This window comes from Aptenodytes forsteri, unplaced genomic scaffold (genome assembly GCF_000699145.1).
Source record: "Aptenodytes forsteri isolate BGI_AS27 unplaced genomic scaffold, ASM69914v1 Scaffold174, whole genome shotgun sequence".
In the NCBI taxonomy this organism is placed as follows: domain Eukaryota; kingdom Metazoa; phylum Chordata; class Aves; order Sphenisciformes; family Spheniscidae; genus Aptenodytes; species Aptenodytes forsteri.
The window spans coordinates 2,651,672-2,678,128 of NW_008794603.1; the positions used below are offsets into that span (position 1 = coordinate 2,651,672).

The window sequence follows — 26,457 nt, forward strand, 5'->3', positions numbered from 1 at the left end:
TGTAGCCCTGCAGGCGTGCGCACGTCTCTTAACTCCTCTTGTTTATTCCCCATGCTACGTGCGTTTGCATAGAGGCATTTAAGTCGGTCCCCCGATGAAGCTGTCTTGCTGGCTGGAGTTCCTTTGTGCTGCTCTTCAGGCGCTCTCCTGCTGACCCGCGTTTCCTTAATCAAAATTCTGTGTACTCCTTTATTCATATGAAGGTCTAGAAATTAATTTTTCTTTCTAGCATGTACTGTTAGGCTTCTGAGGAGAAATTTCCCTCCTTAATCAAAATTCTGTGTACTCCTTTATTCATATGAAGGTCTAGAAATTAATTTTTCTTTCTAGCATGTACTGTTAGGCTTCTGAGGAGAAATTTCCCTTGAAAAAGAGCCTGCCTAGAACTGTGGGTACCCCTGAAATATACTGGCGTATTTATACCTTTTGTAACACTTTTATGTTTAGATTACCAGCCTACCTACTCAGCAGCAACTGAACTCTAATCACCAGCTGGCAAAACAGTATACTTGGCTTCAGCACCAATTTAAAAGAACCTTGCATTGTATCAAACAGTTTCCAAAGAGGATGCTGCTCAAATGTAGTCAGTGAATACCTCAAGTGGCATTCTTCCTTTCTACCATTGACTAAGAGTAAGCTTTCTATGAATTGCTTAAATTTTGATCCCTCATCAGCTAGAGTAGCACTAAACTGTTTTACCAGACTAGTGAACAATGCAGGCATAAAAGTATTAAGGGCTTTAATGGTCTGCTGCTGTTGAATACAGAGTAAGTGTGATCAGCCAATAATTGTAGCTGTGTCATTTCACATCCTGTATTCTGTGATTCTCTTTACCCTGTCCAGTTTTTTATCTTTTGTCTTCTATTTTGGAAGATACTGAAAGCATGCAAATGCAGTTGGGTGCGTGAGTAAACTTTATTTTTACGGCAAATGTTAAAGTTGATCTAATATGGTTATTTAAAAGTACAGATTTTTTTCTCAATAGATTCTAGTAGAGAATTTAAATATTAGGTCACTACTGTATGATATTCATCTTGGAAAAATACAGTATTCAATGTGTTTTTAAGTAGTCAGTTGCTTGATTTAGCTCCGAATTACAGCAAGTGGAAATATGTAGAACTCTGCATAAATCAGTGCAGGAGGTTAATGTGAAGAAGGTATAAATGAACTTAATTTTGTTTGTCCTCTTCTTTGTTGCACAATTGTATCATAAAAATGTCCAAAAATGTAATTGCCTTTTCTTTAGCACCATTTGAACTTTCATAGGCAATGGGAGTTGTGTGTCCCTGCACTGTATGTTGCAGTTGAATGAGAATTAGTAAATGCAAGGTAGAAGTATTCCGCTCAAATATAGGCTACGCTTTCTTAGGTCATCAACTCGAACTACTGGAAGATGCTCAACTGAATTGTTCAACAGGCAACATTTTTTTTATTAGGTAAACATTTCATAGTTCATCTTACAATTACTTCTTAATATTTCACAGACAGTGACATTTGGCAATTGAAGCAACTTAACATATCCCAGAGTTACTATAGCTTGAAATAACATCCCATCCTAGCCCTGTCTTCTACCACAGCAGCCACTGAGAACTGGTAGAAGCCAAGAAACTGCAAGAGGTGCATCTCTCTGTCAATGGCATCATCTCTCTCAGATGTCCCAACTCGCGCAACCCTGGTCTGACTAGCCAGGCATCTACTGTTCAGAAACAGTTTGTGAGTTGTCTTCACTGCTTCTGCCATTGCTGCTGATTCTTGCATAGTTGTCACCAGAAAACCTTCAGTTAGCCAATTGGACCATGGTTTGTTTAAAGTTATCTATGTTTTGTCAGAGGTTTTCAAATCACAACAGGACAGGAAGAAAGTAATTTTTATTTTTCAACGTTGTGAATGTAGACTCCTCATCTTCATCCATGTTACTAAGGGGTAAAAGTTCCTTGTTAACAAAAATGAAAATGTTGGGTCTCTGCAACATGGTATCATAATGGGATGCAGATAGAAAGCATGGAATTGCCTCTAAACCTTCTTTTATTATCCAAATCCTGCAACAGGAGAATGACAGTCTTCATGGTCAGTCATACAAATTCCCATTACTTACCTGTTTTCAAATATTTGCTGTTAATAGCCCACCATAGTGTATTGGCAATTGTTTTCACTTGCCAGGGAGCCACAAGCCTGTCAGAGGTACTCAGCTTTGAAATGAAGGGAGTATGTTGTTTTCAGGATTGGTATAACTTGTCTCATCTGTATCTTGTGGCAGTGAAGACCTTGAAATGTCTTCTTGAGTGAGATCTCAACATTGTTGCAGATGAATTACCACTTGGCATGCAGAGCTTGCCAAGTAAGAGCTGTTGTTGGTCACCAGGGGTATACACTACAACATTGACACCCATGCAGGGTTTGTCCTTCCTCCAGAAACTTTAGCCCCCAAAAGCAACTTACACAGCTCCAAAATTTGATGGGTTTTGGTTTTCACTCATGGAAGCTTGTCTGCCTGCAGTCTGTATGATTGCCTTTCCAATGCAAGTTGCTTTCTTCTCTTTCTTGAACCATGTATATGCTTCCTGTTCCTTAAATGTAATTGTATTTAAAGCCAGCATTTTTTGTAGCTTTGTGTTAAGAAATATGGTCTGTGGTTCTGCAGTGGAATTTAGGTTATGAATACAAAACCTGTAGTTTTATAAGGTGATTAAGTAGTTACTGCTAAACAGGTGAAAAGAATTATAGGGCTTTTTTTCCCCCTTGATGTATATTGGATAATTTTGAAAAAAAGTAGCTCTGGCCAAGGCATTGTAGTGTGTATGTTTCAGAAGATTTAGTTGGTCCTTTTGATGCAGTATGGCAGTGTATTCTGTAATCTACATCTATAATTTTAGTATGTTCTTGCCACATAGATGTTCTTCTGCAAATGAAAACAAGCTTTTTAATTGTTTTATTTGACTCCTGTCATGTCATTTTGTCACAAGCCAGTACTATAAAAATCAGTTAATTGTGATTTTTGCCTAGGGCAGCAGCTTCTCTGTGTTGCTAGCAGCCAGCATTGTATGGGAGCATCCTGTTCAAAGAGCATGCTCTCCCACTGCTTTCAGAGAAGCTGGCTAGAGACACAAATTCAAATAGGTTCCTGCAATAAATAGTATACTGTCTGATAGATAAACATGGTGGTGGTAGGTGTCCATTCAGAGTGGTATAAAATGTCATTATAAGAAGCATAAACTATGAAGGTGATCAATGCACTTATTTAGAATTGATTAGGACTTAGTTTTCTATTATAGTGTGATGATTTAAGCTAAAAGAAAAAAAGGCTTAAAACATGAGGTATTCCAAGCTGTAAAGAAGATGGTACCTCTAAAATTATCCCTCTTATGTATTTATGCAGGTATTTAAGACATATCAACTACAGCTGCAGATACCAAATTTAAGAAGAGACATACAAAAGTCAGCACTCATTATTTCAGAAAGTATCTAAAATTTGCTACTTCATTGGAACCACAGGCTGCACACATAAGAACATTACTCAGACTAGAAAATAGAGCTGAATTTTTTTTGCTGCTTTGCTTGCACTTGCAACAATACATTGGGTATTCCTAAGCATTAGAATGATTTAAAAATGGCAAATTAGTTGCATTGCACTGTGAAATGAGAAAGATAGCGTATCTTCCACTTTCTGTATTTTATCTTGATCGCTTTTCTGTCCTGAAAAAAAATAGTATTTTCTGTAGCTGTTACACTTTTGTAGTGTTTTAGAGAAGACTTCTCTTGCATTGGTCATTCTTTTAGTTTCAGTGGGGCTTTTTTGTCTTTTAAACCTGTAATTGTTTTACGCTTGTAAAATGTAAATCATAATTGATTTTTCTGATGATCTCAATTATCTGGTTCATCTCTTAAACACCTTTAGGACAGAAGTGTGTGACAAATTAGTTTAAAAAGCTGTGATCGTGTAGATGCAAGCTTGGTTGACAAGCCCAGATTTTATTTTCCCTCTTGTGTATCTGATTTCTGCCATTGTAACTGTTGGAACTGGAGCTTTGTCCTGTTTCCTTTGTTACATGCTCCTTTTTAATTGATTCACTTTATGTAAAAAGGCTTTCTAGACAATGTCAACCTTTTTGTAGGATTTGGTAATTTACTGTAATTTTTTCCTTCTGAAACGCAAAATGGCAAAAGTTGTTTATTGATAACATTTGCCTTATAAAATGCCTTCCTGCAGAAATACACATGAGCTGGTGTAAAGGACTGTGTTAGAGTGCAGGAGAAGATAGCAAAGGGAGGAGAGAGCTCCGATGAATGTGTATTCATAGCATGTATTAAGAGTGTTTTCTAGAATAATGTTATTTTCATTAATGCCTCTGCCTGTAATGAAAAGGCAAATTAATAGAGACTGGTTGAATGGAAGCAAATAATGGCTAGCATACTAGCATATGTTTTATTTTATTCATCTAATTAAAAGATCAGTAAATAATAATAGGCAACGAGTCTTGTGTTCAGATGAACACAAGTGTTCAGGTTTCTATCAATGACATTGCTATTTAAATATTGATTTAAAAGTAAGGAACAGGAAACAGCTTTAAACATAGGGTAAATATATTATTTCTGCAAACAAGCAGTGCAATACTGTTTATTTTAAAGATTTATGTTTGTTACATGCTACATAATACATCACATTTTACTTGGGAAAAAGCTTGTCTTGCTGACATTTGCTTCAAAACTTACAGAGCTTCAGCATCTGAATGTTTTTGGAAATCATGGCATTCTCCACTAGCATGTTAATGGCTGGCTGGTGAATCAGCTTTTAGATGGGTCTGTTATCTATATTCAAACCTAGAATTGGAAAATGAATTCTCATTTATAAATGTCTTTGACTTTTTTTACTTAATACACTTTTTAATATTTTCTCTCCAAAACAGAAACTCTCCAAACGAACTGACTGGGTGCATGTGTACCTCTTTGGTATAACATGAAGTTGAATCATGCTAAGACCTGGTATCAGACTGTGACAACTGGGTCTCTGCTACTGGATGCAGTTACATGTCATACAAACCTTCTGATACTATCCATACTTTCTAGTCCATATACAAGCCCATAAGATTTGCTGTGGTCTGCCAGTTAACATGTTCATGAGGCTTTTCATATCAGGTCTCAGGATTAAAAGGATTTATCTTTAGAATTCTGTCTAGAAGCAGGTTTTAATAAAATCCAAGTTTAGGACATATGTCCTAAAATGTTCTTTCATGTCTAAGTATTGACTGTGCTAAGCTTTTCTAATGCTGAAGCTTGACAGTAGATGCCAACGTGATGGAGGGGGTGGCCAGAAGGAAATTGAGGACCGCATCTCCCTCCCGCTGCTCCCGTGGTTTGCATATTTATTTTTAACAGAACTAGAGAGTATTCTGTTCTGTTGAACTGCTCTTGGTAGAACAATAGTAGAAAAATGCGGTCTTGTTCTGTGAATGCTTGTGTCCTATGGCAGTAGTGGGTGAGTTCCACGTCCTGGAGGCAAACAGTTTTGCTGGCCAATATTTGGAATATTAGAGTATGTTTGTTCCGTTTGGTTAATGAGCTCTGAGAAATGCTTGAAAGTGTCTACAATTCCTTTTATCATCTGGGAGGGGCAGTAGCTTGTGTGGCATATCTTTAACAGGACAGTTTGTTCTATGGAGTTTGAATCAGACTTTCAGAAGTAGCTTTTTTTTTTTGTCATCTAATATATAGAGTAGCTTCTGCAGTAGGCAGCTGCTGTTTGATTTAGCCTTCAGCTGGCTTCCTAATGAAGTCAGTGCTAATTAGCCTTCTGTTTGGAGGTTCTTGGAGGTAATCTCACTGCGTTGTTGGTAGAAAAAACTTTATCCTTACTTCTGCCAGGTAAATCTTGGGTTTAGAGTAGCTTTTTAGTACACTGTTACTCTGACCTCTCTTTTGCCCTGCCGTGAAGCCCTCCAGGACTGGAGCTGTGAGAGGTAGAGAGGTACTTACAGACTGCTGAAGACCATAGGGTACATTGCTGAACCATGCTTTACCTTACGGAAGAGGTGTGCAAACTGCAAGAAGTAGAGAGGTCTTTCAGGGACCATTAATGAAAGTGAAGTATTTAAGCCTCATTCCATGTAATGTAAGGTGTGAAAGAATAGTTTGCATTAATTATAATCTGTGAGTGAAGGTGACTTTTGTAATATGACAAGGCATGCAACTACTATGTAATACAATTACATGATTTATATTCAGGAAAAAACCCTCTTATTAGTAATTTGCACTTTAAAATTAAAGGAATGCTCCTGTGCTGTATTTGACTTGCATATAAGACTTGCTTCATCAGATTATTAAATATTGGTGTTCATCTATTTTTAAATAGTATTGAACAGTTTACTTAAACTTCGGGGGATGTAGGATATCAGTTTGAAAAATAATACAATTGCTCTAATAGAATCCTTTTCTATCATTAACAAAAGCTAACTGTGGACGAAAACATCACTAATATCCCTTGGTGACCTAGTATAGATTTCAGAGTATCATGTTTATAGAAAATGTTTCCAGATTTTAATAACACACAAACATTCTGTGCAGCACTTGTATTTCCCATGTCTTCCTCTGAGCATTATGTTCCAAAAGCCTTTTACAAAGGCTGAGGTTTGGTACCTTTGACCAAGAAATGTAACAAAAGCTGAAATCAGGAAAGGTGAAATAGCACATCTCTACCCTCAGCCAGTTTGAAATAATAAATTTTAAGTTTTTGAACACTGAAGTCAGGACATAGTGTAGCTTAGGATTTGAAGTTTTGCAATTGGAAAGGTTAGGATACAATATTTTCCAGTATACATCTGTTATAGATGAAATTGAAGACTGACTTTATAGGCACTGATTTTGTTAGATTGTAGCAACATAAGGACATACAAAAATTTTAATTGCAGGAGGAATAAAATCCACAAATGCTTAAACACGTCTTTCCTTTTGTAACAGGTGATAAATCAATATTTGCATAAATCACTGATTTAAAGAACCATTAAATTCCCACTTTAATCTTCTAATAGTTTATTCCACTAAGGAAGAGTCAAAACAAGAAACATGATTGTGATGAAACAGTGATTGTTTCAGAATTAATCCACACCCATTTTTTAACATCAAGAATGCTTTTCTTTTTATTTTGAAATTTCAGGAGCTCCAATTTCAAAGACTTACCAGAGAACTGGAAGTGGAAAGGCAAATTGTGGCTAATCAGCTAGAAAGATGTAGGCTTGGAGCAGAATCACCAAGTATCGCCAGCACAAGGTACAAGTCCTGATGACTTTACTTTCATATGTCCCACAAATTAGAGGGCTTTTTAGTGGTGCTTATGTCCTACATATATATATTTTCACTGATAGCTGTTCACCTTCCATTAATATCTGAAATATAAAAAAAAAATGCAGATCTGCTGTGAAGAGTTACGGGATGGTTTAAAGAGGGCTCTCTAATCCTTGATGACATTTTCAACAGAGTGTATGTAAAGCTTTAATTTCTCTTTAAATATGTCGAAGTTTGTTTTTAAGAATCAGCCAAAGAGAAATACAGTAGACATACATATTTGTATCAGAGTAACAGTGCTAGTTAAATGCAGTGATCCAATTTTTTTTTTTCCTGAGTTAACTATCTAGTTTCATCCAGCTTTTCTGAAATACTTTCTGTTATTACATTTGTTTTCAGGGAACATCTTGCTATCAGTGTATTGTTAGCATATTTAAATAGTGTGAAACATACCTAATATATTTTACATACAATGACAATAACTGTAGCAAAGCATTTTTTTAATATGTCAGCTTTAACTACTATTCTGATTTATTATTATTATTATTATTATTATTATTATTACCATAACACCACCCCCACCCCCCACCCCCCCCCAAACCACATGAGGCTATTTCGGGTTACAGCATAATTTTTTGCCTTAAATACTGTTTGTTTCTATATTCTTTCAGCAATAAACTTGGGTATCATTCTGAAATGTTTCCTCCTGTGGCCATAATGTATGTTTCTGCAAGTTAAATGGAAAGTTCTTCCTACAAAAACTTAAGAAACAGCAGGCCATTATTTAAAAATAAATTTTAAAAATCCAGTGTACCAAATAACACAGCCATTTTTTATACATCAAACTACTTGACCTGAGTTGTCATTTGACAGTATTGTTACTAGCATGAGAACTTTCATTTAAGAAACTTTGAAATATTCAGAAATATTCCTTGGACAAGATGACTATTTTATACCCTTCATGCTTGCCTATCTTCCCTCTAGATCCACATATTTCTCCAGCTGTTGCTCAGATTTTGTTTTGAAAGCTAAAAAAGTTAAATTCCTATGGAAGAATAAGTAAAAAACCTCAGTTATTTTATGCCTCCAGCCAACTTTCATTCAGTCTTGAATGTTCATTTTCAGTGAATTTGCCTGAGTAATACAAAGGAAAAGGTTTTTCTATATCCCAGGTCCAGAGAATTTCACAAAGAACACCAGAGTTAGCTTATCCCACAAATAACATTGTGTAGCTTTTGAAATAACATACAATTACCAGTATCTAGAGAATAAGTTAGATCCTATACTTCTATCAAATACTATCATTTACCATGATGGAAAACATAATTTATAGCATCGTGGAGTCATTTCTTCTTTTGGTTGCTTCCTTATGGCTAAATGATGAAAGTTTAGGGGGAGAAAATACTAGTACGTAAGTTGGTTTGTAGTATACTCTGGTACAAATACATTTGCGAATCTAGATAAACTCTTCAAGCTCTTGTTTTCTGGGTCATAAATGTTCCATAGTTATTAATAAAATATTTTACACATTTAAAATTAAAGCCTAATTATATTCTTAGTTCTTACAGACATCTCTGTATTCTGACCACTGTTCTTGTTTTTCTAAATTTTCTTATCCCAGCTGAGTCTGGTCCTGTATAGACGAGAATGCTATGCTACATTACTTTTTTTACTGAGGGACACGGGATTAAAATTTGGTTTGGACAATATGTTCTGACATGCGTGTGCCCTTGGTTAATTTTTTAACTTATTCTTTAATGTGGATATTCTTTTTAAGAGATGTGTGAGAAGCTGGGCAAAAAAAATCTGTATCTGAATTAGATGTTTTCATTTCTTCACAACCAGCTGCTTCCAGTGTAGTTAGAAGAGTTGTTGAAAGAATCAAGGTAAAACAATCTCTTAGAGCAGTATCACAGCAGACACAAATATAGCAGCAAAATTTATAGCCATAAGAAGGTACATGTGTTTCCCCAAACTATGCGATGTAAATGTTTTGCTAAGGCTGACAAGAAATGAAATAAACATGAAGAGGGCATGGAGAAAAGGCTTGGAAACTGAATGCCGTGTTGAGAGATTGGTCATGGACAGCTAACAGCCTGCTCCCAGAAACACAGAGAAGTTAAGCATTTAGAGAGCAAGATGATGTTTCTCCTAGCCAGATATAAGAATTGTCCAATAGAGTCTTATATAAAAAAAAACCCCAAAACCAAAACAATGACAAAAACTAAAAAAGCAAGCAAAACTAAACTATAAGATGCGTACACCTTTTTATTTTTATCCTCTGTTCAAGTTTTCTGTCCCTGAGGAAATCAACACTGCTTTCTTTCAAAGATAGTGCTTTAATCTCCTTTAATGTGGTTAAAACGTTTGGGAGCATTTCATTTCAGAGGTCTAACTGAAGGTTTTGTTGACCTCAGTGGTCATAGCAATGCCTCTGATTTACCCACTTCTAAACTGGATTCCTGCAAGCTGGCATTGGCCTGGAGGTGGTGCTGCTTTGCAAAACAGATGCTGACATGAAGTCACAGGTACTTTTGCAGCAGCACACACCTGTCTCGGTGGTTGCAGCTTGGGCTTGAAGCTCTTCTGGTTGTCAGTCAAGTCATCCCTCTGAGCCAGCTCATCATGCAGTTGCACAAGTGCCAGCCCAAGGGAAGTCGTGATAACAGCTGGTGAGGGAATGGGGAAATGTGACATCAGTACCTTAAACCAGCTTAAACTTCTCTGTAGCTAGTACATGTAGCTTCTCAGCTGGTCTTCATGGCCGTGAGCCCAAACACTAGCACAGTATGGAGTGCAGGCCGTGCAGATGTACACCTGGATAAATCCATCTGGAGGTAGGCACCGGTGATCAGAATGTCACCTACTGGAGTGCGCCTGAAAAGGGCTCTAATTTCAGAAGCACGGTTCGTTCTGTTATTACTAGTCCTTAAGAAATGTGTGTATTGCTTTGTACACATGAACAAAGCAAAACAAACAGAAGGTACTTGTAGTTTAGGTTTGTTAGTCTGTTGCCCACCTGTATTATAACTATATTGTAAGTGCAAACAACACACAGGAGTAGTTGGCTGTTTTGCTCTCTTAAGAGGACTGTGAAAAGTGAGAACAAGAGCAGATCTGCAGATCCTAAGCAATTGTATTGGAATGGGTGGAGAAGGAAGCACTACATCAGCTGCAGCCCTAGACTGTAATACGGCATTATTTTTATGTACCTGTAGGTTACTTGCCTGTTAAAATTATTTCTTCTCATAACTGTTTTTATAAATGAGTATTGTGCTCAGCACTTCTAAGATCTTTCATGGCATCCTGTACACTTTCAAACCTCTTAAGAGCCTGAAATGATACATGATTAGTGTTACATGTAAGTAGTAAATATTTTTACCCGTGTTATACACTACAAGATGGGAGAAAGACTGGGAAAAAGAATGTGAGGTTTCAGTTGTATCTTCTTACTTTCGTTTCATGCTATAACAAGCACAGGTTTCTATGAAGAAGCCACTGGGCTGTTCAGCCTTCCATGCAAACAGATACAGCATTGCAGCTACCTTTCCATCTGTAGTGTTACTGATTCAGTTGGATTCAGTTCTGGGCTGCCAGGTGTGTTGGAGTATGTACTGATGCAGGTAAATATCAATATGTATCAGGGGTCAGTAGTCAGACTCGCTTTATAAAACACATTGCCTAACCTTTCAGGTGGGAGTTGGCTGTATGACTCTCACAGTCGACTAATTCTTTTCGTGAGTTATCTATTGTGTGTAACTTGTGAAAACTGAGTGGTATTGGGAACCAAAAGGCTCATACTTACTAATTTAATTGTAAAATACTGCACTAATAATAGCATCTTGTCGCAAGCACTTTAACAAAAGAAAAGTACATAAATGGCACACTAAACTTCATCAGAATGCAAGCCCTTTTGGCAGTACAGTAAATAATCAAAAAAATTTTAACACTTCAAGTATTGAATGGTCAGTTTGAGTAATAATGTGCCTACCTGAAGTCTTCTGAGTTTTGTAAAATTAAATGTATTTCATAGCTACTAGGATGGTTTATTTTCTCTCCTTTACATAGCAGATAATCTTCTTTTCCCAATGCCAACTGAAATACAATGTGCACTTTCTGTAGTAGTAGAAAATATTCCAAAGTGATTCAGTAAAATATTGCACTCTGTGATTGAACGCTGTAAACTTTCCGTGAGATGACCATGTATTGCATTTCATGGTCACACATTTTTTTTCTTATAAAATGGGAGAATGCTTATAAAGAGTGTAAACAGAGCAAGTAGTTTTGCTTGAAAGCCAGCACGCCGTCATGTTAAGCTGTGTAACTTTTGTTCTACTTGAGGAGCAGTAACATGCGAGACACTTCCAAACTGTGTGCTGCCCCCACGCTCGGGGCATTCCACGGCATGCAGCAGCAAGTTTATCCTGACAAGACTGTTCACAGTGAGCTGATTTGGGTGTAATTATCCTTACAGAAACTAGTTTCATTTTGTTCGTATGATGTATCAAATATTTCAGCATTTCCAGAAGGTATATTTGAAATTGCTTGCATATATTGCAATATATAACGTCACCAAACTTTCATGGCAAATTATAAGCTGCATAAAAATTACCTTTAAAATCAGTGTGTGCTTTTGGGGCGGGAAGGGGGAAGGAATCACAGTAATTTAAACTATTTATTTATTTATTTACACTAATATTACACTTACTGAAATTTGAAAACAAATCAATTAAAGGGCTACATTAAATTTAAAAGCAAGTAGATGTAGACTAGATATAAGGAAGAAATTATTTACGCTAAGGGTGGTGAAGCACTGGCACAGGTTGCCCAGAGACGTGGTGGATGCCCCATCCCTGGAAACATTCAAGGTCAGGTTGGACGGGGCTCTGAGCAACCTGATCTAGTTGAAGATGTCCCTGTCCACGGCAGGGGGGTTGGACTACATGACCTTTAGAGGTCCCTTCCAACCCAAACTATTCTATGATTCTAAGTAAGAAAAGGTAGACTTAATTTTCTTTGCAGAGCTTCAGTGTAAACAGGGCTAAAATGTATTTGACAGAATTTAACTAAGTACTAAGTAATTTTAAATAAATTTTAAAATTATTAATTATTATTTAAATTTTAAAATTTTTGATCATCATAGAGCTGTTGGAAGAATATTTTGGGCACAGATATTAATAGTCCATTTATCCTAACAATTTAGAAGAAATTATGATTAATTCCGTCATTAGTAGCTGGCTAGGAACTACTTGCCACGTTAGATAACATAACCAGTCATCAGGTTAAGAAAAGGTAGACTTAATTTTCTTTGCAGAGCTTCAGTGTACAATAAAAACAGGGCTAAAATGTATTTGACAGAATTTAACTAAGTAATGAATAATTTTAAATAAATTTTAAAATTATTAATTATTATTTAAATTTTAAAATTTTTGATCATCATAGAGCTGTTGGAAGAATATTTTGGGCACAGATATTAATAGTCCATTTATCCTAACAATTTAGAAGAAATTATGATTAATTCCGTCATTAGTAGCTGGCTAGGAACTACTTGCCACGTTAGATAACATAACCAGTCATCAGGTTACCTGACAGTTGCTGATGGTAAACTTTTGAAGGAAGTACCCATCTCTGTTGCAGAATAAAGGAATCTCCTTTTGTTAGAAATTGGTCCATGCTGTGATTGTTTCAGGCATTACAGTTCTTACTTGCTGTATTATAAATCTATTTTAATCTAGCTGTAGAGTTTCTATTCTCTATATTACAAATAATTACATATAAAGATTTGAGTTTTATTTTATTATGTTTTAGACTGTAATGTTATCTTGTGACCTTAATTTCAGAACTTGAGAATGGACTGTGTTAGGTTTGTTCTCCTGTTTTTAAAACAATCTCATTGAGTGACTCTTCCTCTGTCTTTACTATTTGACTGAACTTGAAATGCCCTTACTTTAGAATTGTCTTAGGAAATGAACTTATTTTCTTATCTTTCATTTCTGCTAATTCCCTAGTAGAAAAAAAAAAAGGAAAAACAAGAACGGAACCATTGGTCTATAACATCAGTAAATTTTCAGGATTTTTTCATGTTTTCTTCACAGCCTGGTTCAAATTTGCTTTTTTGACTGTATCTACATGTTAGACAGAAGTTTCCACTGATGTGTTTCCTTCTGGTTTGTACAGTTTCTTACTTGCTTACTTCAGATCTTCAGGAAGTCCTGGGAATGTAAATACAGTAAGAATTATGCTTATAGGTAGTTTCGTTAGTGGTTAAGGTGGACATACAACCTTTGATGTGTATGCAATATGCGTTGCGTATTTTCTAGGTTTAGTTTTACCAAATGACTTCAGGAAGCATTATAGGGTCCCCTACTCTAACTTTTAGGACCTAAAGAGTCACTATATTTCCAGTCAATCCATCCTTTAATATGGCTAAGATGTTTAGCTTAGTGAGTGGGTGATCAAAAGCACTTATCTTGAGATACAGAAGACATCATTCCAAGTCTCTGATGCTGAATGCTATGTCTTTCAGCAGGGTGTGCTATCATTTGTCTTGAGTCCACAGAAACTTAAGTTTTGGCTGGCAGCTCTGCCTAAGCAGCAAGCTTATTTTTTGCATGTCTACATCGAAAATGAGTGAAACTTGCAAAGTTTCTTGTTATAGCTCCAGTATTCATATTTTTGTTTTCTGTTTACCCAGACTGTAAGCCTTTCTGAAATTCTGTCAAAACTTTTGAATGCCACTAGAATTGAGGAATTTTAGGGGTTTTATGCTATTTGCTGATGTTTAAATATGAAAAAAAAATTGTAGCTTACTGATGAGTTGCTCTGGTGATAAATTGAAGAGTGATGATTTAATATTGACTTCAGCTGCATATATAAATACTTATTATCTTACCCAATAGTAGACTGGGCTACAAAACAGGATTGTTATGTATGTACTGTGAATGTACACCTACAGCACACTACAGCTTGAGATGCAGTAAGTGACTGTGTGTCAGCTGAATTATGGTAACTGCTCGTATGAGTGCTCATGCAAGATCACCTGAAGTCTCTAGTGGACAATTGTGACAGATCAGGTGGTACGTGTTAACCTGTCACCCTCTGAAAAAGCCTGAAGTACTGAAAGGGCAGTGAGTGTCATGGTTGTTACTGTGGTGCATAATTTAGCTAAAAAAATACTTGAAGGACTGTTAATTCTTTCCGAAGATAGTCAAACATGCCAGAGACCTCCAATTTGAATTACTATTTTGTGGTACCAGTAGGAAGACGTTGGCGATGTGCGGTGTGCTGTTCCTACTGTCACAGTGCCAACTGTGCGTGGTGTCAGACAGCATAGGACTGTAGGGTGGCAGCAACGTTCTGCTGTCCATAGGGCTGGTGTTTCCCTTGCCCAGCTGTTCTGCATGGCTGCCTGCTGTGGAGGCTTGGGAGTCTCAATCAATTCTCAGCGTTGGGTTTCAAGCTGAAATAGCATCCTTCAGTATGAGTGACCACATTTGGGTGTAGCATTCCAGATACGGCTTTCTAAATTCATGCTCAGAGCATTAGTGCTTGCCTGTGCTAGCTGAAAACATCTAGCAAGTTGTAGGACGACTTGCTCTTGGTGGCAGAGCTGTTTAATTTTTGTATGTGGGACATAAGATGACTATGGTACTTTGTAGAGTATCTAGCAGAGTGGGTACAGGAATTAGGCACATTAGTGAAATCAAGAAGATGGCGATTAGAAAAGTTGAAGACTGAAAATCACCTCGTTTAGTTAAAATAGTTGTGAAAACTTCTGCTAACCCGTGTCAACAAGAAAAGCAAAAATAGGAAATCTCATTATACTGATTTTGATGGTTGCCAGTTGCTTGTAATGTGTATTACAAGTTTATGGAGACTAATATATGCCATTTTATAAGAAAAATCCCACTATACCAAGAATTTACAGTTACACAAAGCTTTAAGCCTTCATACTGCATATAATTGTAAACGTTTTCTTGATGTAGATATTTAAAATGGAAGATAAAGGACAAGTGAAACAATACATTCAGTCTTAACAGGCACTTAAGTTTTGGCAGGCAGCTCTGCGTAAGCAGCAAGCACGAATCCCTGTGAATAAACCATTTGCTACTGGGTGCCTGACAGAACAGATGTATTCCAATGATGAAAGCTTAGCCAAGCAGTAAGCTAAAATACTAAAGAAATATGTGTGGAGTATATACATTTTCAACAGAATTATATATTTAGATTTTTAAGATTTTCACTATTTTAGAAATATTTAATAAATAATACTTAATTTTTTCAGCTGTTGCCTTTTTTGATGACAACAGCAGTATATTCAGGCAGTTAAGATAGGCAATGGAAATCTTTTTCTCTCAAAAAAACTACTTTTCTCTCAAGTGGAGCTGTTTAAATCGGAAATACATTTCATCTTATGGAATACTTGCTAAGATAATATGCTTAAACTGTTTCATGTCATATAATACCTGCAAAAGATGTATGTAGCATCGAGAATTTGTTAACTGTCCAGTCTAGAAACTGAAGATCATAGTTGTGTTTACATAATTTTTAAAAAATAGCATACTGCTTAAGACATCTTAACAAAAATCAGAAATATGCAATTTTCTTAAATTTTAGTATTGTTCCAGTAGCCTTGCTATCCCATACACAGTTACTGTCAGAGACCTGGCCATGACCTCGACCGGCCAGTTCTGCCTTTGAAGTGTGACCGAGTCCTTGAGCTGTCATAGCCACTCAACTGAGATGAATGTTGACCTCTTTTTCTAACTTGGAAGTCCAAAGCTGGAAAGTGTTTATCTGAGAGCTATTGCTTGAAGAATGTAAAATGGTACTAGTGATACTTAGTTCGTTTCAAACAAAAAAATCCAGATACTTAGGAAATACAAGTGAGGAAAAAAATTGCAAAGGATTAAAAAAAATAATTAGAATCAAGTTAAATTCTTAACCAGTTTAATTGTTCATGAAGTAGCTTTCTACTTATGACCCATAGTCAGAGCAACCTTTATCAGTTGTAAGTCCTGTACCTGTAAAGAAAGTTCAATTAGCCAGATGTGTTGGGTAGAGATATGTTTGGGGTTTTTTATAATCTTATGTATGCAAGAGTAAAGTATTTCTGCATGCTTAGCACTATTTACTTCTGCTAGCACCACAGAATGATGTCATCTCATTATAAGGAACCGAGTTTCCAGAAAGTCTGAAGAATAAAAGGTGAAGCCTGTAAAACTTGATGTTCAGGTAGCATGAGAATTCTGGGGCCAGTGTTCACAGTAGCTGTTAAATAGTCTTCATATTTCTTCATTTCAGTGGAGCTGAATAGGCTAACAGTAATTGATTAAAGAATCCATTATATCCAAGTTTGCTCGGTGAAGAGTAAAGAATATACTCTGTAAAGAATTAATGTAGATTTAGTAACATTCAGAACTCAGCTTTCAATAATTGAAATTAATTCAGTTTTATACAAATTCTTTTGAATTCAATACCAGTTTCAGTACAAATTTCCTCATGAACCTTTAACAATAGAAATATTTTCAAAGGTTTCATCGAAATAGTTACAAGGTTCAGTTTGCAAGCAAAAAACAGTAAAGTTGCACAGAATTTACTTTGGCCTGTAGTTTCTATCCCAAAATATGCCAAAGAAACATTCTGGAGTTAATGCACTAGTTAGATTCAATGGTAGTGTACTAGAAATGAGAAATATTTTTAACTTTTTATTTAAATTGAATTAACTTTAAGCCAAGGCTGTGCAAAAATTGACGTTTGGTGGTCTTGGCGCTGGAATAGCCAGGTGATGGTAGTACAGTTCCTTTGCTACAGAGTTCCAGGTGTCTCTAGATACTTTTGTTTTTTCACAGAGCTGTCTAGCTTGTGTACCACGTTCACTTAGTCTGTTCTTCTGGGGAGAAGGTTGTAGTATCTTAAGAAATAACCATCTGTAGCTGTTTATTACCTCCTGTTAGCTGGAGGCTATGACCATCTTTCCTGAAATGCCTTAGCAGGTTCTGTCATGCAAAATCTGGGTTTGTTTAAATCCCAATTTAAACTACACTGATGAAGGTATTTTAAACTAATCCACCTGACTTTGCACTCAGGTGGAATGACAGAACTCACATGGTCACAGTAGCTGAGCTTTGGGGAAGGTAGCTGCTTGTTGTAGGGTAAGTTCTTAAACTATCCTATTTAAACCCACAGGATGACATTCAATTGAACTAGTTGCTTACCTGTTTTGGCATGTAGTTTGGTTTTGTTTATCTACTTATTTAGTGTTTCTGATGTTGGACGTGTTCCAGTACTGCTAAGTGATTTCGTCTTTGTCTAATCTTAAGATATTTATGCTTGTGGGCTTGGACAAGATTGTCCTTCAGGAAAGAGAAAATATCTGTGAAAGTTCAGGCACGCATCTGAATTTGATGGAGTCTGTGTTTGAGCACCTTTCTCTCCACAAGCATCTTAGAAGTACAGTAGAACCCAAAGAAACTTCTGAAGGCAGATGAACCTGGAAAGTCTCAGTCTGGAGTTCAGCTCTTCACCTGTAATTTTATACACCAAGTTTCAGTCTGGTCCACTTTATGTATATTCTAAAGAAAAAAATAGTGTAGCACCCCAAAAGACACTAAAATTGTAGACTGAGGGAGAGAACAGCCAATATGTAGTAAAAATTCTGTTACTACCTAGATATGAAGTTGGCTTTCAGACACTTGAAGCCTGAATTCAAATTCTCATTTTTCTTTAAATTTCATTGTAATTGTAGTTTAGTTTGGGCTAGTATGCAAGTCTAGGACTCTCTTAGACACAAATACTTTGTTTCCAAAAAAGGCTCCTAAATAATTGTTTTTACTTCAGAAAATAAGTATCTATTGTTGTTCATGTTGCTGTGCTAAAGTTTTTTTTGTAATTGGTAGCTATGGTAGTAAGAAGTAAAATAAATAATACTAATTTAGCAATAGATACATCTTACCCAAAATCACTGTTTCATGCTGATACTTAGACATCATAAAATCTGATGGACTTACCTATTTTTCCTTTAAATAGCTTTTTGTTTGGAAGCTTTTTGTTGAAAATAGCAGCTTATAATAACTGCAAAAATGATTTAGTATTCAAAGTTTGATAGTTCATATGTAGAGTGCGGAAATACTCTACATACTTTTAAGGAAAAATATATAATTTTAATAATACATGGATGAATTTTGCATTTGCCTGCAAAGGTAGTTGTGCATCAGTACTATTATCAACACATGAAAGAACATTGCTTTGTAGAAGAAACAAAATGGTTATGGTAGTTTGATATAAAGTAGTTATGGGAAAACTACAAGAGAAGTAGGGGTTTACACTGATATTAAACCCCTGCTTGATCTTGTGAAATAGTTGTTTCTTAAGGCATCTCTTTAACATTGACAGTATAAAATCTGTTATCTGTATACACACAGAGGTGTACATGTTTTGGGTATGTCAAATGGTTTGACTTCTTATCATATGCAAAGGATCAGAATTGTCTCTGGAAAACTGGAAAATGAAATAACAATAAAAGTTGTAAGTCTGTTTCTGTTTGGTTTTTTCAAACTGCTTTACACGTAGAAGCAAAATGCTCTAGAATTGTGATTCCCGAACTTCCTTTGCTAGACCCTACCATAAGCAGTGAATGCTCCTGTCTTTGAAGTGGTTTGTTTACTGCTAATCATACACATATGACTGTGAAGGCTGGCTGTATACTATTTACATCATTGCACCTTAAATAGGAAGTGCCTATCATAAATCATGCTCTTACCTGTCCTGTTGCAGATAGGTTACACTGCTTGATGATTTGCCATACAGTAAGTTACAGGGCATTCCTACTGAATATACAAAATTAAAATCAGTAACCAACGGTTTAGTTGTCAGGTGTGAAGTGCTGCAGAGTGTTATTTACGTGGGTATTGACACTTTATCTGCTGGGTTTTTTTGTACAATTTTCCATGCTTTGGTTAAAAAAACAGAAAATAAATCCAAACTAGCCACATGGTTCTTTTTTGTGATAATTTTTTTTTTCCTTTCTGCAGCTCTACTGAGAAGTCATTTCCTTGGAGATCATCAGGTATTATCTTTTACATGTACACTTTGCTTTAAGCCCAAAAAACTTTATTTTCTTGGCATTCATTGCTTGTTTTAAAGTGAACTGAACATTAGTAGCAATGCTATGTATCTTTTTCAAGTATCTTTTCTAAAGTATAACATTAATATCCTCTTTCTCACACATGAAGAGACTTGTGTGTTCCTCTGTTGTTGTAAGAGGTTGTTTTGGCTTAGGTGTAGTTGCAGGTGCTTTACTTGCACCTTTTTGTGCTTTTGCATTTTTATGTGAGATGTGACCGTAACAAAAGTCTTGTGTATTGGGTCTCCTTTGCAATTAATTCAAAAATACTTTTGAGTCTTCCCCTTGGCAGGTAAGGATCATGAAAAAATACTGTATGTTTTAAGCTTGAAAACTGATTTTCTTTTTACAGATATTCTTAGTTAACTGAGAAGATCTCCAATAAGCGAAGGTTTTTCTGAGAGTGCTTTTTCTATTTTTTTATCTCAGGATAGCTTGAACTTTCTTTCCAAAACAAGAAATGTTTGTCTTGTAGGACTTCTACATCTACTCTTGAGTATATTGGGTGGAATGGGTAGGACTGTATCTTAAAAGTGACATTCAAGTGTCTGTTGAAATAATCCAATCTGTCCTTGACAGATCAGAGCATTTAACTAGTTAGGTTTTTTGCATCTGTTAAAATACTTAATATGGAAGAGTCAGTCTTCAAAACAGTGGTCGTCTCTTTAGAGTGATGAAGTGTATGTGCAGAAGTCAACATTTGCACTGCATCATGTTTCTCTAATTCAATCATGTACTTTTGACAGAATGTCATATTCAGCAAAACTGGTCTAATGTAATCAAAATGCAATTAGCATTTTAGGTAGCTTGTTAAAAGTTTTATTAACCAAGTTCTGCATAGTGCTAATATCATATCTTTATATAAGGATGCATGCAGTTTTAAGAGCTATCCAGTTTCTGCTGTACAAAGAATAACACATCATAGTTATCTGCTTGTTCACTCAAGCATATTCATAATTATGATAATTGTGACTATTTTAGGTAAATAAGTCTCTCAAACTATCTATTTTCCCTTCCCCTTCCTGTTTTTTGTTTTATTTGGAGACTAAGCTTTTAAACTTGCGTATAATTGTATTTACATGGTTTCAGTTGCCATCATGGTATCGCCTCAGCTAAGGTGAGGCACACATTAGCTTTTTTCCTTTCTTCTAAATCTAATATTCTGAACAGCCTACTTGTCTTGGCATTTAAATTTTGCTAGTCATGGTGGTGCTTTTCAGGTATTCTTTTAGCATGTTTTTAAACAGAAGTCAAATTTGTTTTTTCAAGTAATTGAGAAATCAGTTTTACTTATTCTTTCAATTATTTTTGTGGTTTTGTTTTGGTTTTTTAAATCAAATTATTTCCCCTGGTTCCATAATGTTCCAGTGACAGTTCACAACCAGTAAAGATACCTTCTGACAGATCTTGGTCATTGTTTTACTGATTTATCTCATCCAGTTGCATTCCATTTCTTTATTTCCTCCTCAGTTTTTCCTGTAACTTATTCTTTGTCTATTGTTTGTTTTTCTCCTTGACTTTCTATTAGTTCCTCTCTTTCTTTCTTTCATCTATCCAGCTCATATTTTTATTTTATCCTTTAATTTTCTCCTCTCATTTGTGTGTTTCTTTTCATTAGAAATCTCCTGTGCACATCCCTGCTAAGAGGTCACTTAACATATGGCAAAAAATCACATTTCTGTTTAAATACTGTATGCATTAATATAAATCTAGATGTATATTTCTCACATCTCTATGTATCTAAAGTAAGGCTTTTCTGGAGTAGTTGCTCAGAAATACGCATGTTTGAAAAAAAAATATTTTTTGCTTAGAATTTTATGATATACATGATGTGATAAGATGTGACCGTAGCTGTAATTGCTTTATGCATCAGTAGAATTATACATGATTTTTAACAGAAATATAAAATGATGTTGTTTTGCAGATGCTTATAAATAGAATATTATATCAGCAGCCATTTATAAAAAGGCTATTATTTTATTCAGGGCACGCTCCTCATGATTTATAGTAGCAGAGAGACATAGAAAGACAACAATTCATTTTATTGTACACTCTTGCCTTTGTTAGAGAGCTAAACAGTCTTTATTTTTTAGCATTGTGAAAGCATTTGCTTGGTGGCAAATGTGTGATGGAAGCGAGGTTTTGGTTCAGACCTCTGTCTTAGGAACATCTGTACGGCACTGCACAATGGAACTTTATTCTTCCTGTGTGTTTCTCCCAAAATTGATTATTTGTCAGTTTGACATTGATTTAGTATCATGTAGTATCAAGTAATTAAAATAACAGGGCGATGTATTATTTAAACAAAAAAGATTGAAGATTAGAATACTGAAGTTGAATATGATTATAATTTAAATGTCCCAGTCCCCACAAGTATTTTATTATAAAGAATATGTAATACCCACTGATGTCTGTTATGATCTGTTATCGAGTTAATGTAACAGGAGCTGTGGAAGTGAGTTATTCCAGTGTTGGTTCTTGGTATCATTTCTAGGCATACTGATGATTAAATTAATGGAAGTGTAGTACCACTCCTTATTAAATCTTAGTTAAATTTGGTCATAATACTCCTATTATAGTAAATTAATTAGCGTCAAATTTTACTAGATGATTTTGACCTAAGAATGTACTACTGATAAATAACTGTGCTGACTACCTGTAATTTCTAAGATATATTGATTTTATTTTATTTTTTTTTTTTTAATCTGGTATTTGAATAGTGTTCAAACATTTCTCATAATAGCAATTACTGAGTAACATTTTTAGTTTTAATGTTCCATTATGGCTAATTGTGCAAATAGTGAGACACCAGCATTTTGTGTACAGCTATTGGTAAAAATCAGAGTATTTCTTTACAGCTTGATAGGTACAAATACTCTTGTGTTTTTTAGTTCTTTTTTGAAGTATACTGTATAACAACTGTTATGAAGAATTTCCAATAGCTCATCTGTCAGGGTTTTTTGTTTTGTGTATTGTTGGGTTTGTGTGGGATTTTTTTCCATGAGTGCCACTAGATTTTATGTCGGGGTATTCTTTGTCAGTTTGAGAAGTTTTTCTGAGCTATTGCATAGAATTTATTTCAGCCCTTTTTTCCATCTTCCTCCTACCATCAATTTTCTGCAAACTCCTAACAGTTTTGCCTCTTTCTGTAACATGCTGTTATATTCATTTTCAAAGAGCACTTAGCAGGCTTCACTGTCTGCAACTCGCAGCTTTTGACACGAAGCAGTCGCAGAAGTTTTTACTAGACTATTGCTTCTTAGCATGTTTCTTTTGGTGTCCACTCTAGGCTCATTCATATACTTCTTCAGCAAGAATTTACGTATCTGGTGTTACCTTTAAACGTAACCCACATTTCCTACTCCCCTTCCTCAGGGGAGGTTTAGATTGGATATTAGGAAAAATTTCTTCACCGAAAGGGTTGTCAAGCATTGGAACAGGCTGCCCAGGGAAGCAGTGGAGTCACCATCCCTGGAGGTATTTAAAAGACGTGTAGATGTGGTGCTTAGGGACATGGTTTAGTGGTGGACTTGGCAGCGTTAGGTTTACAGTTGGACTCGATGATCTTAAAGGTCTTTTCCAACCTAAATGATTCTGTGATTTTATACTGCATCTCTGATGCCTGTTCTTCATCAATAAGTGTAACATGATGGCAACTGAATGCTTAATATTTCTGTCAAAATAATTTGGATTCAGTTTTTCTTGTTGTTTCGTGTCCTCATCTTTGTCCTTTTTTCCCAGACTATGTTTAACTTTTTCCTTTCTTCATAATAGTGTTGTGATGTCTCCTTTCCTTTCTCTTATGTATGATAACACTTTCCTTTGCTGTCTGTAAAGTTCAGCTAATATTCTTAGAACTGAAGTTAGCTTAAGAGTTGTTAACAAGTAAACATTTGGATAGTAGTATATGAAGTAAAAAAATGTATAAAATTTGCAGCAACTTCTGTTGATGGTTTGCAAACAGGGATGAAATTCAACTCAGCCTTTTACTTATGAAGCTCTTGAGATGATAGGACCTTAAGACCAAGTGATAGCTATCCTCTGTGCACTACAACACAGTTGCATAGTGTTTCTACTCTGCAAAGTATACTTACTAGGTAATCAATTACATTTTTCATTAAAATAGGTTGGAACATACATTTGAAAAATTGGAATTGTAGAACTACATCAAAACTACAGGAAATAAGATTCTCAGACATTAGTATTAACGTTCTTTTCATTTAGTTTGGTAGATGATACCTGTCTACCAGTAGACTGTTTGTGTTGGAAGTAAGTTCTTCGTTAGTATGTGTGAGAAAATTATTATGATTGAGTGTGCAGGAAACTTACATATAAAACATTGCATTTATCTAAATAATTTATTCTTTCAGATCCTCCGACCACCAGTGTAAACAAACCCCAAGTGTCAGAGATTGTTCATACCAATGCCTATGACATTAGGACAGAACCAGAACAAGGGAACCTTTACTCACCAGAACAGACATCTCTCCATGAAAGTGAGGGTCTGTTGTGTGCATTTTAAATACTAGAATATATTTATGTATTGACTGTATAAAAATGTAATACAATTATGAATGCAACAGATAACAAAGTTATATAATATTTTATTTTTGTGAAGTTGTTCGATGCTTTTATTCTTATGCCGGCTTTGTATCTACAGGGTCTGTAGGTAACTCAAGAAGTTCAACACAAATGAATTCTTATTCTGACAGTGGTTACCAGGAAGTAAGCAGTTTCCATAACAGCCAAAACTTGAGCAAATCAGAAAACAGACAGCAGCATTCCCTTATTGGAACCGCTGATAACCATTTGGTGAGAAGCTCGCGAGCTGAAGGGCAGACATCAGTCCAGGTGTGCTCAAAATAGTACACTTTATCTCTGTCTGTACACTGTCTGTAACACAGTTTTAAAGACAATAATTGTATAGCTGGACCTACATTTGTATAGGCTGGAATTAAGGTTATCAAATTACACTTTTATTTCAAACCTTCACTGGTTAAAAAGCAGAAATGGCTTGCAGCAGACATAGACTTGTTTGCTGAAATCAGCATGCATGTGATCTGGTTCATTCACTGTAGCTGAAATTAAGTAAAACTTATGAGGACTCCTGACTTTTGAGTATGCTGCTAATATAATATCAAGAAAGTATCGCTCACTTGAAATTCAGTTGTCATATTGGGGAAAACCTCCTAGAATTTAGCCTGTATGTAAACATAGTGCTTAAAGGAAGATGGTATTTGTGTTGCTGTACCTTATACTGTTTCTGGCTTTTTTTCCCCCTCCTTTTTCATTAATCAGAATGATAGTAAGACAGTAATTGACAAAACTTTATTAGCTTATACTAGAACTCTCTGCATTACTGTTCCTGAATTTCCAAAGTGATAGAGTAGTGAGGAAAGAAAGCATAGGTGCTTATTAACATAGAAAGCCAAATAAGAATGAGGAATGGATGGTTTTCTAATGTTAAATTGCCATTTTATACATTAACAAATACTGGTTAGAAAAAAGTTATCTTATAGGAAAACTTGAAGGAATTATGTTTAGGGTAAAAGCTACTCTTCAGCTGCTTTTACATATTGTTAAATTGTGTGTATTTCTTGTTGACTTCTCTGTCTTGTGGGAAAAAAGCATCCACTACATGGCCTAAATGATAAAACTAATAAATGTTTTTGTTTTTAAACAGCCTTCAGTAAATATTGCTACCAACCGAGTCATGAGACGTGTCAGTTCAGTCCCATCCAGGGCACAGTCTCCCTCTTACATGGTCAGCACAGGTGTTTCCCCTTCAAGGGGGTCACTGCGAGCATCTCTGGGTAGCGGGTATGGTTCTCCGTCAGTTACTGAGCAAAGATCCCTTGCTTCTCATGCATATTCATCCACTACTCTGCCAGTACAGCGGGCAGCATCCCCATATGCTGCACAGAGACCTGCCTCCCCAACAGCTGTGCGGCGGATCGGCTCAGTTACATCCAGACAGACAGCAAATCCCAATGGCGGGACTTCCCAATACCAAACATCGGTCAGAGTTGGCTCTCCTCTTGCCCTTACTGATGTACAAACCAGAGTAGCTTCTCCATCCCAAACTCAGCTGGGATCTTCTTCCCCGAAGCGTTCTGGCATGACTGCAGTTCCACAGCATTTGGGAACAACACTGCAAAGAACAATTCATGATATTGAACAATATGGACAGCAGTATGATATATATGAGAGAATGGTCCCTCCACGTCCAGATAGCCTTACAGGTTAGTAAAAAGGTAAAGACACAGCTTAAAACTTGGTACAAATCTACAACTGTAGAAAACCAGTAATGCAGTTGTGGTTTTATGGATGAAACATTGTAGCACTAGGATGTGATTGTGGTGGATGTATCAAATCAGTTGTAAATACTGATGTCAAACACTATGTATCAATCATACCATAAGTTCCCTGTGAATAGTGTCTTTCTCTTTAATTTACTAGGTTGCTAACCATGCGTTAAATTAAATCATATGTTTTAAGTAGTAAGTGAAATTCTGAGTCTTCCACACAGGCATTTCAGTATTTTCGAAGATAAAGTACATTTTAAATGTATGTGCAGGTTATACACAAAATAAAAGTACTAGGCTGGAACTAGTTTTATATCTAGTTCTTTCTTAAAATATGTAACTTAGTACAACTGAATTTTAGTCTTTTTTCCCCTAATATTTCTAGGCTATCTCAAAGTACTTAAACTGAAACATAGGGTAGCCATTGTAATATTAGCTTAAAATAAAGCCCTAAAAGGTAGAATCGGTACATCCGAGAGGCAGTTCTTACTAAGATGCAGTTACTTTGCATTTTAAGTTCTGTGTGTGTTACTGGTTTTGTTCTGACCTTCATCTAAATGAGCACAGACAAGGTGATTTTGCAGTTAGACCATATGCTCTTTTGAACAAACTGCAATGTCTGTTTTTTCTTTTAAACTACTATACTGCAGGATATCCCAAAATATTCTCATTCCTTAACAAAAGGTGTAAGGTTTCTTCTCCCTCACCTCTGTTTGCAAAACACAGTAATCTACCAGTTTGATAAGGGGGGGG

General features: G+C 35.8%; 1 protein-coding gene across 2 annotated transcripts in view; it reads left to right on the plus strand.

The window, feature by feature from the left end:
• The window catches only part of PKP4 (plakophilin 4), a 73,535-nt gene that overhangs the window by 7,195 nt on the left and 39,883 nt on the right, over positions 1-26,457 (plus strand). The window contains exons 2-6 of one of the 2 annotated variants that reach the window (XM_009273161.1): positions 7,148-7,260; positions 19,308-19,342; positions 23,770-23,895; positions 24,060-24,250; positions 25,083-25,641. In XM_009273161.1, coding sequence (XP_009271436.1) covers positions 7,148-7,260; positions 19,308-19,342; positions 23,770-23,895; positions 24,060-24,250; positions 25,083-25,641 — 1,024 coding nt within the window. Of the gene's footprint in view, positions 1-7,147; positions 7,261-19,307; positions 19,343-23,769; positions 23,902-24,059; positions 24,251-25,082; positions 25,642-26,457 lie in introns of both variants that reach the window. The other variant, XM_009273160.2, reaches the window with a different exon arrangement.